The sequence below is a fragment of the Drosophila kikkawai genome, chromosome 3L (assembly GCF_030179895.1).
Source record: "Drosophila kikkawai strain 14028-0561.14 chromosome 3L, DkikHiC1v2, whole genome shotgun sequence".
Taxonomy (NCBI): Eukaryota; Metazoa; Arthropoda; class Insecta; order Diptera; family Drosophilidae; genus Drosophila; species Drosophila kikkawai.
The window spans coordinates 16,429,783-16,443,049 of NC_091730.1; the positions used below are offsets into that span (position 1 = coordinate 16,429,783).

General features: G+C 38.8%; 3 protein-coding genes across 3 annotated transcripts in view; 2 read left to right on the top strand and 1 right to left on the bottom strand.

The window, feature by feature from the left end:
* The window catches only part of LOC108074967 (uncharacterized), a 65,401-nt gene extending 52,244 nt beyond the window's left edge, over positions 1-13,157 (top strand). Inside the window, exons 2-3 of the mRNA XM_017167200.2 lie at positions 12,698-12,766; positions 12,833-13,157. Coding sequence (XP_017022689.1) covers positions 12,739-12,766; positions 12,833-13,143 — 339 coding nt within the window. The 5' untranslated portion in view covers positions 12,698-12,738 and the 3' untranslated portion in view covers positions 13,144-13,157. The remainder of the gene's footprint in view (positions 1-12,697; positions 12,767-12,832) is intronic.
* LOC108075119 (large ribosomal subunit protein uL22-like) lies at positions 2,895-3,697 on the top strand. Its single transcript, XM_017167402.2, has 2 exons — positions 2,895-2,982; positions 3,064-3,697. The coding sequence occupies exon 2, from the start codon at positions 3,077-3,079 to the stop codon at positions 3,635-3,637; it is 561 nt and encodes a 186-aa protein (XP_017022891.1). The 5' UTR covers positions 2,895-2,982; positions 3,064-3,076; the 3' UTR covers positions 3,638-3,697.
* On the bottom strand, positions 10,098-11,513 carry LOC108075136 (uncharacterized). Its single transcript, XM_017167420.2, has 3 exons — positions 11,403-11,513; positions 10,273-11,289; positions 10,098-10,201 (listed from the first exon to the last, which is right to left on the bottom strand). Exons 1-3 carry the CDS (start codon positions 11,422-11,424, stop codon positions 10,134-10,136), a joined length of 1,107 nt encoding a protein of 368 aa, XP_017022909.1. The 5' UTR covers positions 11,425-11,513; the 3' UTR covers positions 10,098-10,133.
* Positions 13,158-13,267: the final 110 nt, after the last annotated feature.

Below are 13,267 nucleotides of genomic sequence, written 5' to 3' on the forward strand. Positions count from 1 at the left end.
TTACCAACTCTAGTCATATGAGTCACATATTTTTATTAATTTATATACCATCTTGAATGCCCCGTAATTATCCCTTTATTGATCTACAATTTATGGCTGACATTTCTCACTTAATCCCGACTTTAAAACGCAAGTGTCGCCGCTCGTTAAGCGTCCAAGGAATATTTTTGTGGACCGCGACTTACACTCGCTCATAAATTAGCAACAATTTCACTTCGCTATTGGAATTGACGGCCAGTTCCCTTCGTTCGTTCTCATTCTGGGTCCAAAATGGCAGTGGCAGCAGCAGCAGCCAACTGGGTCCATAAATCAAAAGCAGCGCATGCTGGCGTTTAATACACTTGACGTCAGATTTCCGCGACAATTTGCGCATGAATTAAACATAAAAGCAAGTGAGGTATACACAAGTGGAATCCCTGCCTACCTACATGGCTCCAGTAGCATTGGGCCAGGTAAGGTGGGTTTTATGTGTGGCCAGGAGTATGAAGGCATTTTTCTGCACTCAAGGAAGAGTCCTAAGTTGTTTAAATTTAACTAAGAATTACATTTTAGGGAATAGAATGGAGTATATTTTAGAGAATAATATTTAGAAAATTTATTTAATATTTTATTTAATTTTTATTTGAATATTTTAATAATTATTAGAAAGGCAAAAATTTTTATTCACCAAAAATACTATAGAATTCATTATAAAAAAGATTAAAATATTCTATTTTTAACTGTCTATGAATAATAATATTATAAATATTATTACAAGGCTATTAATGTAATATATACACTGGAAATAATATTTATAATAATATTACAAAGTTTTCTGCTACAAGATTTACACTGTAAATGTTCCCCAAGTTATTATTTATTATTAGTTCCAGCCATTCCATTGTGCATTGTAAAAAAAAAATAGTTCCACCTACTTTTTCATAGAAATATAGACCAAATAACTTTGCAAATACATAAATAAATAGATTTAAAAACCTATAAACAATCATTAAAAGAGAGTTTAAATTTACTTAATTATATTTTATCCATATAACTATTTTTTATACATTTTATTTTTCTCAGTGTATGTGTATTTCCCCCTGCTAGCGGGGCAAATAAAATCAAAGTAGGTAACACGCACAAATAAAACACTTGACACATTAAAGCAGCAGCAACAACGGGCCCCCACACATGGACGGCGGCCCAAGAGGGAGCCTTGCGAGAGGGGATGGCTGGTAGCATGGGGGTGGTGTTGATTCAAGGGGGCGTGGCCATGACGCCATGAGCAATGCGGCAACAAATTTCCATTTTGTCGCTGATGCGATGACGACGCCATGCAAATAAGTGAGAGACACAGACTCCATAGACACCGACACAGCGCGGGGACGCGCAAAATGAGCAGGATATGAGGCTGCATATATATATGGGAACTGGAAGCTGGCAGTTATATATATAGCACGCAACACACCCACTCACGCATTATGCATGCCCTGTGAATGGGTGTGCGTTAGAGTGTCATACATACAAATTTAACGAGTCGCATTTATGATACCACAGACAAGTATAATAATTTCAATTAACGACACCCACGGGTGAGTTTGTGCCGGTGCCAGGATCACATCTGAGGGATATATAGAGCAAGCTGAAAGGATAACGAAGTGGGGTACTTAATATGAAGCTTGAAAGTGGCTCTTGAATCAGTTACAGCGAAATTGCCTAGTTCAATATTTAAATTAAAAGTAAGTTAGGGGGATTGACATGAATTAAATTAGCTAATAAATAGCGGGGAAGTTTATATTGTTATGTTATGCCTTAAATACAAATAGCTACCAGAATTCTAGGAGTTTTCCAGAATTCCCAAATCAATTCATCCTCAAACATTTTAAAAGATAAAGTAAAGGTAGTCTTCAATTATCTGTTGAAAGGAGAGCATGTATCTGCATTATGATGCCTCTAATTAACTGAACGTACACATACCCATATATCAACATACATATGTACATACTTGCTTATCCTGACCACACTTTTTGGCCAGGCTTTAACAGCCTTCGCCTTCGTCATTTCATCGTCATAAAAGTTTTTAATGAGCCATTTTGTTGCCACATATACTGCTTGGATGTAACTCAAATGTGAGACGAATTTGTTATGACAAGCTCGGTTGACACATTTTAATTAAATTTAATTAATGCATTCAGGAGCATCCAGCCATCGTGGCATAAGCCAAAACCTAATGCTACCACAGGGAGGATGAGCTTTAAACAGGGGGAAAACGAGGAAAATTCTTTGGTTTACCAAGTGTGACATTTGTCACGGGGAGTGTTTTTGTAATTGAATTCTCGCCAAAAAATTGGAAAATAGGAGAAGAATATTAGATAATACATAAAAAACAGAAAGGGAAGCTATTGTTGATGCTGATCAAGAATATATATGAATTATAGGTTCGGAAATGACTCCTTCACTGCGTTGCAATTAAAATACCCCAGAAGGGTATAAACATAACTTTATAAAACCCAAAAAAAAAATCAATCAGTTTGGAATTATTTATGCAAATTGATAAAGTCAACGGACAGGTATAGGGGGATAAGGATGAAAGACGATTGATGGACCGTCCGCACATAACAATTACAAGTTTCCTGCTGGAGTCATGTGGACACAGCGACAGTGGCAAAGGCAACTTGTCAGCTCGAATGACGTTTTAATAAGTCACATAATTCATGGAACGAGGATGGGGTAGGGTCTGAAGTCAAGGCATATGTTCCGCGTGTCCCAAAATGTCCGATTTCTTGTTTAGAATGGAGAAGGTAAAGCCAATCAGCCACAGTGGGGTCCATTGGGCTACAAAATAGTGTAGTAGGGTTATAAGGATATATCGATGAATATGAAGTAAGGTTGCGATATATCAATAAAAGTATAAACGATAGTGAAGTTATCGTGTGATGCTCACACTCTAAGATCTATACCGAAAAAAGAAAGACCACGTGACAATAAGCAAAGAAATAAAAAGTAAACTTACTACAATATTTTACATTTTTAAATTACCAGTGAATTATTTAATGATTTTGTTTGTGTTTTTATTAATTTCAGGATATATTGAACAATGGGTCGTTACTCCCGCGAGCCTGACAACGTGGCCAAGTCCTGCAAGGCACGCGCACCCAATCTACGTGTGCATTTCAAGAATACCTATGAGACCGCCCAGGCCATCAAGCGTATGCCTCTGCGCCGTGCCCAGCGCTACCTGAAGGCCGTCATCGACCAGAAGGAGTGCGTGCCCTTTCGCCTCTTTAACGGTGGAGTCGGCCGTTGCGCCCAGGCCAAGCAATGGAAGACCACGCAAGGACGTTGGCCCAAGAAGTCCGCCAAGTTCCTACTGCATCTGCTGCGCAACGCAGAAGCCAACGCTGACTGCAAGGGTCTGGATGCCGATCGTCTGGTTGTCCACCACATTCAAGTTAATCGCGCCCAGTGCATGCGTCGGCGCACGTTCCGTGCTCATGGTCGCATCAATCCCTACATGTCGTCGCCATGCCATGTCGAGGTGATCCTTACCGAAGAGGAGGAAGTTGTCTCCAAGGTAACCGATGATGAGCCCACAAAGAAGAAGCTGTCCAAGAAGAAGCTGCAGCGCCAGAAGATGAAGATGATGCGTTCTGAATAAAATATGTTCTGTTCTAAATGAAGTTAAATGTTCAAATAATAAATAAACAAAGGGAATACATTTTTGCAGGCTTTTTTTTGAAGATTACTTTAAAGAACTTCAGCCTGGAAATATAATATGTAAGCATCCTAAACGTTGCGTATGAGTAATATGCATTTTAACATTTTTCTTAATATAATGCTAAAATACATTCTTAATTTTACAGTTTTATATTTAGTTTTTTAATTATTGTAGATTTATTTTAAAGATATTTACAAGGAACTAAGACAAATTTTTTGTAATTTTCAAGCATGGTAAACACTGCGTATGAGTAATATGCCTTGTTAACATTTTCAAACCTTTTTCTTTAAAAAAATGTTTAAATAAATTGTAGATTTTACTCTTTTTATATTTCTTTTTCCAGAAGGAAAAGTATTTAATATATTTAAAGTAAACTTACCAAATAGGGTTCCCAGCATTTTAAAGGCTAAACTCTCCATCTGTCCCACTGTATACATTCACCTGGCCAGCCCCCCGTGTGGCATCCATATGGACTGCGGGGCAAAAGGCGCTTTTGGGAGGCTCTGACACATGCCCCTTTGGCAGCCACCGGTGCTCTCTCTCTATCCCCAACTTGTCAGCTGCTCATTTGTCAATGTAATTGATTTTATGCCGGAGCTCTTGACTAAGGTTGGCAAGCCGTTATGTCCGCGCCCCAGCATATATGCAATGAGGAGCACAGGAAGAAAATACAAGAATTTAACTGGGAAAATGTAAACTACTTTCTAGAAAGGTAACTGATTTTTTAGATTTTTATTTAACTGAATTAAGGCTTAATTAGCTTATGGTTTAGTACTGCAGTTTCCTTTTGTTTTAAATTACTTTTAATTATTAGAAAGTAAATGATAGTTAAATTTCTTTATGTGTATCAGGCCCCTGCAAACTGGATTGATTTTTGTGGCTGCAGTAGTTCTGTGAGCGCAGACTTGGCTGTGTCTTGGGCTCTACCAGCCTTTTGCCTGATATATTTCTACGATTACAGTTAGACGTAAATCAAGTGGAAGAGCATGATGTAGCCATCACTTGGGCTTCAGGTTTATGAAGCGGATTTAGGTGAATTTGGAAAAGCTATCGCATTTACTTTATGTGACAAGGATTCATAGTGAGTGTCTACAATGTCTCCTGTGGGCTCTATATAATATTAATAATAATTATAAGTTGGCGAAATGATTTCATTATCTTTATTAAATCTATTACAAATTGTTGTATTATATCTATTAGAAGATAGTGCACTTTTTCTATAAATTTTCCTATTGAATTTAAAGACATATTATCGGGGAATGATTGAATGGAGAGAGATTGGGCAGACACAACTTAATTTTCAATCAATGCTGGAAACCAGAACCAAAGTCTGGCCAAAACAGGCTGGGATTGGGGCAACTCGATACGGGTAGACGCATTGTATCTCGAAGATGCATGTATGTAACCATAGAGTATGCTACTTATTTTCCTTGGCGCTCATAAATTTTAATAGCTTGTAATTATTTGGAATGTCGGGACGGCAAAGTCAGTAGGCCACTCACCTCCTTGATAGTTTTCAGTGTTGTAAACTTGACTATTCAGTTTCAAATATCCAAACCAGGTTAACAATCTGTTTTCCAAAAGGTTGTTTTAATTAAATTTATTTCAAAACAAACCTCCTATGGGTTGTTACTGTGATGCAAGGTTTTCTTAGACACATTTGCTTTTAGTATATATAAAAGTCAGTTGTACTTACACTTTGAACGAACTTACAGCCTCTAAAAAGCTTTAAAAAAAAAAAAAAGAAAACTTCCCTCTCAATATTCTTTCATTAGATTGTTGTTTGAATGTATTTTCATCATCCGAAACATCTAAGAGATAGCTAATATCTTATATATTAAAATATTGGTAATATTGATTATCGACGAGGATGTCTTTGTCAGTTTCCTGCTTTATTTGGTTTTTGACTTTAAAGCCATGCTGGGATTTATACTTCCGCCTAATTAACGGCAATGATTTTGCGATTGGCTTTTATGGATCGTTCGTGTATCTGTTGGATGCATTCTAATAGCCGGTATCTGTAATTAGACCTGTCTGAGAATCATGTTTACTGCGCACTGCTTCTTTCCAACTTGCTTTCTCAAGGTGCTAATAAAGTTGTCAGCTAATAATTGACGATAGTCGTGGATAAGCGATTGATAAAGAATGTTTTGGTGTAAGAAGTGGAAGTAAACTTGAACACAGCGTAAACTCATTGAAGATGAAGTTGTTTGCATGAGGAAAATCTTAATTAAATTTTAAAAATTCTAATAACTTGTAGAAGTGGATAACATAAATATTTCTGGGTAAAAAATAACAGTAGTAGGTAAAATAAAAATTGTAATAAAAATCGAAAGAGTAGGAAACTCACTTTTGTTGTTTTCAAAATGTATTATATATTAATCCTTCATACAATTTACTTCAAAAAATCTCTTGAGTATAATAACAATATCCTCTGCTATTTTCTCATTGTGATAAATCTGTAGATTATCATAGTAAAGACGACCACTAAGCATATATAGCTATGCCTGCTCATTATATCCCTACTCCCGATCCTCACCATACCCCGCCACTTTCAACGCCTCTGCGAGCAAACTCAATTACTTAGAGAACACGCTGTTGGCCCGCAGTTCCCGTCCAACTCCCAGTCCCCATTTAGAGCCCTAAGGCGATTCCTGGCTTTGGCTTTTACTTTGACTTTGGCTGGCAAACTTAAAATGCAAACATTTGCGCCGAGCCTCAGAAGAGAGGGAGGGAGCCACTTCTTTTCCTGCATGGCCATGCCTGTTTTTGCCTTTTTGATGATTACAAATTAATCACACTTTAAACATGGCAATTACGCTCTGGAGAGGAGAGCCAGAAGCCGGCAAGAGCCGGCAGAACTTGCATAGATACATGGCCTCGGCGAATGTATCTCTCTTGGCTTCCTCAGCAGCAGCGGAGTTCGCTTCTTTTATATGGAAAATTGCTTCCTTTCGCTGTTTAACTTTCGTTTTAATAAATAATCAAGTAGGCTCTGAGTTGGGAGCCGAGCTCCACTTGAGCTGTTTTAAGCTTCACTTTGGCTTCAGGAACACTGGAAAAAATACGGGAAATTTAAAGAAAAAATGAAGGAAAATTAGACTTGAGATATCTTGTAACCACACGTTGACATTTCTTAATTTATGCTTAAATTTATATAAAAATTAAATTTAAATGGGCGAGATTCAAAGGAAATTGTTGACAATTGCTAGGAACATGTTGCGAGACATCCAAATAAATTAAAATGTTGCTAAGACAATGTTGAGCAACACCTATAGATGTTGCAGAAGCAAGTAAGAAAGCTCTTATCAATGTGCTGCGCAAAAACATTATTTTTTTTTATTTTAAAAATTTAAATTAATTTCAAAAAGTACTAATTTCTCTTCAGTGCACTTGCTGCTCTTGACTGCCGCTGTTCGTCAAGTCTCTCGTGTAATTTCCAGGCAATTTCTCATACCCATAATTGCATAATTTCAAAGTTGTTGGCAACTTAATTGCGCTGCACATTGGACCAGGACCAGGGCCAGTGAGAGAGAGAGAGAGACCCATTCTCGGACCGGCTTCTGCCGCTGTCTTCGGTGTAAATAAAACCTTTTTAAACGCTTGTCAGGCGGTCGAACCCACGTTGGTCCTAACAGCCAACAGCGACTTCAAAAGCGCGCATCATCGTCAAACATGTGTTGGACGGACGGTACCCGGAGATTTCTCCTTCTGACCGCCCCCGCCCCATTAGCATCCAGTGCCTACGTCCTTCGCCTGGCGGTCATTTGGCATCAAAGTTAATATGCTTTATATTAAATTCTGTTGCCTCCTGGCCTCGTTCTCAGTCTGTCTCTCTGCCTGCCTGGGGATTTTTTATAATCTGCATCTGCCGCCGCACTTCGACGGACTCACTTCCCCTTGGAATCTTGTTTGTGGAATCGTTTTTTATTTCTTTCCCTTCCTCCGTTTCCTCCGGTATGATGCAAACATTTTGCATTAAATTACTCAATTAATTTCACTTAAATGAAAAACAAAGACAATGGTTGCTTTTAATGTGAGATTATTGGAAATGGAAATTTTTCCACCAGGAGAATTAACAAATTTGACGTGAAAATCGGGTATATTTGGTTGGAATTAAGATAAGTTATTGGGATAATTTTATAATACGAAGAAGTAACCTCGTAAACTCTCTGAAAATTCATAAAAAGTCTATTCAAGAGACAGCCTTAAGATTCGTAAATTCTTACCCAAAATAAAATTCCATTTCTCCTAACAAGTTCCAGAGTTCCAAGCAATTCTCCAGCTGCCTCTAGGCCCATTTGCCCAATGCCTAAACCCTTTTTATTCCCCTAACTTCTAAGATTTCCCCATATAACCACAGGGAGAAGAGAGAGAGCTACCAGGAGAAAGGCTCCCCCGGTGGGTACACTAATCCAAAGCTTCCAAATTGATTTATGGTCACATTTCTTGCAAATGAGCCAAGCAAATCAAAACAAGACAGCTAAGTTGGAGCGTATATTTCTGGTGATTCCCGTCCAGCCCACTACTTGCCTGGACTGGCCATTGCCCATGTGGACTGGCCACAGAGCAAGCGAAATGCATTTGGCACGCAATTACGGCCCAAAGTGTTAATTGCATTTCCGCTCTGGCTGGACTCTGTAGAGCCAACCAGAGGAGCTGAGTCTCTAGCAGAAGCAGAAACAGGAGAAAAAGCAGGAGCAGGAGCAGCAGCAGGAGCTAGAGCGGCAGCTGAAGCTATCCAAGCCATCAAATGCGGTACGGCCCTCAACTCACGCATTTGGCATTAACAAGAGGCCGGCCTACTCACACTGTGGAAAAAAGAGATGCATAAAATTGAAAAAAAAATAAATAAATAAATAAACAAAAAGTAATAAAGAGTAAAAAAGTAAGATCAACATGGCTATTACCCTTTGTCTATTATATATTAAATAAAAAGCGGAAAAGCAGAAGAAAATGTTGACAATTCTTAAGAACGTGTTGAGCAACACCCAAATAAATTCTGGGAATATGTTGAGAAACATTGATCAGAGAAGTCTCCAAATTATGTATTCTAACTTTAAACTTACTTTATAAAATTAAAAATTTGTATGCCCCCTTACTTTTAGAACGAACATGTTCCTTCAATCCCTAAAATGTAATTTTAAAAAATTAAAAAAACTCCCCTAACTTTCCTCTTAGTGCATTTAAAGAAGGAACTGGCCAAGACCAAAGCCAAATCCTAGCCAAAGCCTTTGGCTGAGATAAGCAAGCGGCGGCCGAGTTAACGGAGCTTTTTGTGCCGCGCAAAAGGGGGGGAAGGGGGCTCTAAGCCAGGTCTCTAGAATTGGCCAAGACGCATGCGTGGCATTGGCCAGTCCAGACCGAAAACGTAGCACTAAAGTCCAGACACGCAGCATGAGGCGAAACTAAGTCAAACATTTGTAGAACAACTCGAGAGAGGAGAAGATCGCAGAGGACTAGGTCCAAGACGGGACTTCCCGGGGGAATTGCGGCTAGAGAAAAGTGGAAAATTTATGGGCCCCAAAAGGCGAATAGATGTCGTAGATTCCGCATGCTGCAAAGCATAGTTAAGAGTTGTGGAAGGAGTATAGTATGTATGTTAAATATAGGTTGGGGAAAACAGATCGGTGCCCCACAATGTGGAAGATAGTAATCTTTTTCCAAAGATAACCCAAAAAATACAAACAAAAAATTAAGAAAAAAAAAAAGAAAATGCTGGTGAACTTCCCTTGAACCCCCTGTTTTTTTTTTTTTTTTTTTGCAGGCCAAAAAGTGCTTTTTAATTGGTCGAAAAGGCAATTTGCATAGGAGTTATCCAGTCTGACACTCGTAACTGGTCTCCGGTTCCAGCCCGCCATCGCAGCTACATGTGGCCACATTTCCAGTGATAAGCCGCAGCCAACATGTTGGCCAGCTGTCGATGCCACTTTTGGCCAGGCTCCCAATCTCAAAGCTCTCAAAGCTAAAGCCGAAACCAAAGCCAAAGCCCCATTCCCTGTGGCATTTCTGGCATTTGTATTGGCAAATCAATGGTAATGACATTTATTTGAGCCCAACTCTGAAGCGTTGGTTGCGCGTTCTTATGCGGCTTTTGCCGAAAATCCGTTAATAAGCCATTTTGACAAATTGGATGATTGCAGGCAACGCAATCGCTTGGCTCTGCCAGTAGCAGATGGGACCACGTCAAGGATTCCTTTGACAATTGTAAAAGTGTTTGGCGAAAGTGAAGATAAAATGTCAGGCTGAAAAGCTTCGTGGAAGATGGGGAAAATGGTGTGGAAATGGAGGGGAAATTGTTGGAGTTCTTGCACTTAAAAGAAAGTTATTTTAGTGTAGTTTTTGAACTTTATTTTAAAGAATTTAATATTTTATTGAATTTTAATTATATTTTGCAGATAAATTTGTTTGTTTATTCTCCCCAAGAAGCATTTCCTTACATCATATCCTTTTGATAGCAGGTAATGGTATTTTGGCACTCTGAATCGTGCACCTGGTGGAAAACTAAGAAACAAAATTTTATAAAATAAATTAATATATTATTTATACAAATAAAATATTTACAAAATCCTTACCATTCTTGGTGTTGAAGCAATTCCACTGGCTCAGCTCACATTGGCCCGGAAAATTGACCACACACTTGCCATTGCTGGCGCAGATGTTGAGGGCCTGACGGGGACACTCAAAGTTGCATTTTCCCAGCTTGATTTCCTCGCGATGATGGGCCAGCAGCTGGGGTATGTGGGCGTGGACCTGGTTGACTATATTCGAGACTTTTGGTGGAATAACCAAGGCCCGACCGGTTTTACCAGGGTTGTGTTCAATGTCCTGCTGTTCCTTTTGCTCTCCTACAACCTCTTTGTCCTTATTGTTGTCCTTGTCCTTTTGCAGTTCCTCTTTTTCCCTCTGCGCCTGCTGTTCCCTCTTCTTTTGTATGGCTTGTTGAAGTGCCAAAGGAATGTGTTTTTCGGCCTGTTGCATCACCTTGGCAACATGCTGCTGTAGCTTTTGCAGTTTTTCGGCCACATCAATGGGTTCTTGGTTACCGAGCAACGGGTGCACCACCAGCCCCACTGGCGGCATTACCACCTTATTTTGCACCACCGGCCTGCCCTGATGAATCAATGTACCGATGGCCTGATGGTTGGTCACCGTTCTCACCTGTGGATGGCCAGCTTGCACCGGCTGTAGGCCAGATTGCACCGCAGATGCAGACGCTGGGCGGTCAACAATGGCAAGGGGAGGGACATCACCAGAGTGTGCCAATGGTGGAAGGAGATCTGGATAGGGCTTGACCACTGGCGCGCCATTGATACTCCCACTTTGACTCCAACTCCCAGCGGAGGAACTTCCACTTCCACTTCCACTCCAGCTGCCTGCAGAGGTACTTCCACCTATAGCTCCGGTCAATGTGTTGGAATTCTTGTTCTTCACATGCTGGAGCACCTGATTGATGTGGCTAGTTGTCAGGTTTTGGATATGCACCGGAAGCTCTGTCTGGCCCTGAACCTGGGGCTTCCCTCCCACCGTATTGGTTGTTGTGGTCTCTGTGGTCTGGGGCAATTCTGCGGCTTGTCCCAGCGACAGAATGGCTGCTGGAAAGTCAAGGATTCACTTAGTAAATGTTGGTTTAAGGAAAACCCAGAGCTTTAGTTCTTAGTTGACTTTATAAATAATTAATTAATGAATTTAGGTTAAAACTTACCAATAATTAAGATAACTTTCATGTTATTGCTTATAATCCACACTTGTGTTCCTTTTCCTTAACTCCCAAAAGGCGTTCTGTGACTCTTCTCCGAATTGTAAGCCCTTTATAAAGGCTTCTGAAACGTCACCAGGTTTGCCAGCGATTTGTTTAATAACATTTGCTCATGTTATTATTTGGTTTTTATGTTAATTCTCGGCACACGAGCTGGGGAACAGGTTTTCCGTCTTTCTTTTTCTGTCTGCTTCTGTTGCGCTTGAACGGACCGGTGAGCTGAGAATTGGATTTACAAGGAAAGGTGCGGGAAAGGTGTTAGGGAAAGACTTAACTTAATCGTTTCCTTATTGAAGAATATTTAAATATTGAAAATTATGAGATATTTTTGGTGAGCGTTAAGAAATTATTTATTTAGGCAGCTAAAATAAGACAAAAAAGAAATAAAATCAAGAGCCTTTACATGCTTGATTTGTATATTTAAAGAAATATATAATATATAAAATATTTAAAAAGTATAAGAAAAGTTTAAATTAACCTATAATTAATGTTGAACAATTTTTAAATAACAGAAAAATGTTTATAAATTTTAGATAATAGGAAAAATCCTAATTTGATATATAAAATTGTCATTTATAAACAGATTTATTATATATTTCTGCCAAAAAGAATTATATTTTTGTTTTTACGTAACAATATTTTGTTTTCCTTTTTACTGTATTAGTTATTCTTAATTATTCTTAAATTCTTAAATAATTTGAGGTCTTTAAATGTTTTTAAAATTATAATAATAAAAAGAAAATGTGGGGTTTCATTATGAATTTTAGCGCCGCCTTTCCAGCTAAGCGGAATTTCCCGTAACCAAGAGAAAAATCCACACAATTAAAAGTCAACTTTTAGGCGAAACCGACAGTAAAAGCCAGCCAAACAAAAACCAAAATAAAAAGCCACACAAAAAAGCTAAATAAAAAATATGCAAATTTTTTATTGCTTTATTTTTGGCAAGGGCGTAACGTTTAATTACAAGGCAGATAAGAATAAAAATGACAGCCAAATGACAGTCAAAGCTGTTGAATGCTGCTGCTGCTTCTGATGATGATGATGATAATGCTGATGGTGACGATGCATTTTAATATCTTTCTGGCAGGTGTTAAAATAAGAGATTATGCAGGGAATCAGGAAGGACAGACCGCAGAGCAGGCGAAACCAAAAGCTTTTGTTGGGTATATAAAATCAAAAACAGTCGCTGGAAAAATCAACAGTTTTACAGTTGCTGCGAAAACAGCAAGGTAAAAAAAATACACCAACAGTCTCCGCCTGAAAATTCTACACTTTAAGCAAAATGAAGTCCTTTGTGCTCATCTTTCTGGGTAAGTTGTGGGCTAAAATATCATTTAATAATTTAATAAGTTATTTTTTTATAATTTTCCTTCAAGTTTTCACTGTCTATGCCTCTGCTAAAGTAATGCCCATGTCGGGTGGCAATAGTCTGAGCATTGATCAGCATGGAAAAAGGGTTTACTCCGTTCAAATTGAGGACAAATGCGACTTTTTCTGCCCCGAAAAGGATCCTTCTGTGTGCGCCACCAATGGACAGTGCCTGCTAAAGTTCGACAGTCGCTGTGCCATGACAGCCTACAATTGCCGCAATCCCCAGAAAATGTTTGAAATCGTAGAGGATCACAGGTGTATGAAGGAATGGCAGCCACTGTGCCTGGAGTCGGATCTCAAAGAGTTTGGCTTGTGAAAGGGTTTTCAAGGGAGAGGTTGGAGACTTACAAATAAATAAACCCCAAAAATACAAATAAAATATTTTATTTTATAAATGCAATCTTAAATATTATTTAAATTAAAATGTAGTCTTACATTCA

Bases quoted from the DNA above. Each gene is read 5' to 3' on its own strand.
- LOC108075119 (XM_017167402.2), top strand. From the start codon at position 3,077: ATGGGTCGTTACTCCCGCGAGCCTGACAACGTGGCCAAGTCCTGCAAG.
- LOC108075136 (XM_017167420.2), bottom strand. From the start codon at position 11,424: ATGAAAGTTATCTTAATTATTG. The intron at 11,290-11,402 runs GTAAGTTTTAAC...ACTTTCCAGCAG, and splicing joins GAAAGTTATCTTAATTATTG to CCATTCTGTCGCTGGGACAA. The intron at 10,202-10,272 runs GTAAGGATTTTG...TTTGTTTCTTAG, and splicing joins TTGCTTCAACACCAAGAATG to TTTTCCACCAGGTGCACGAT.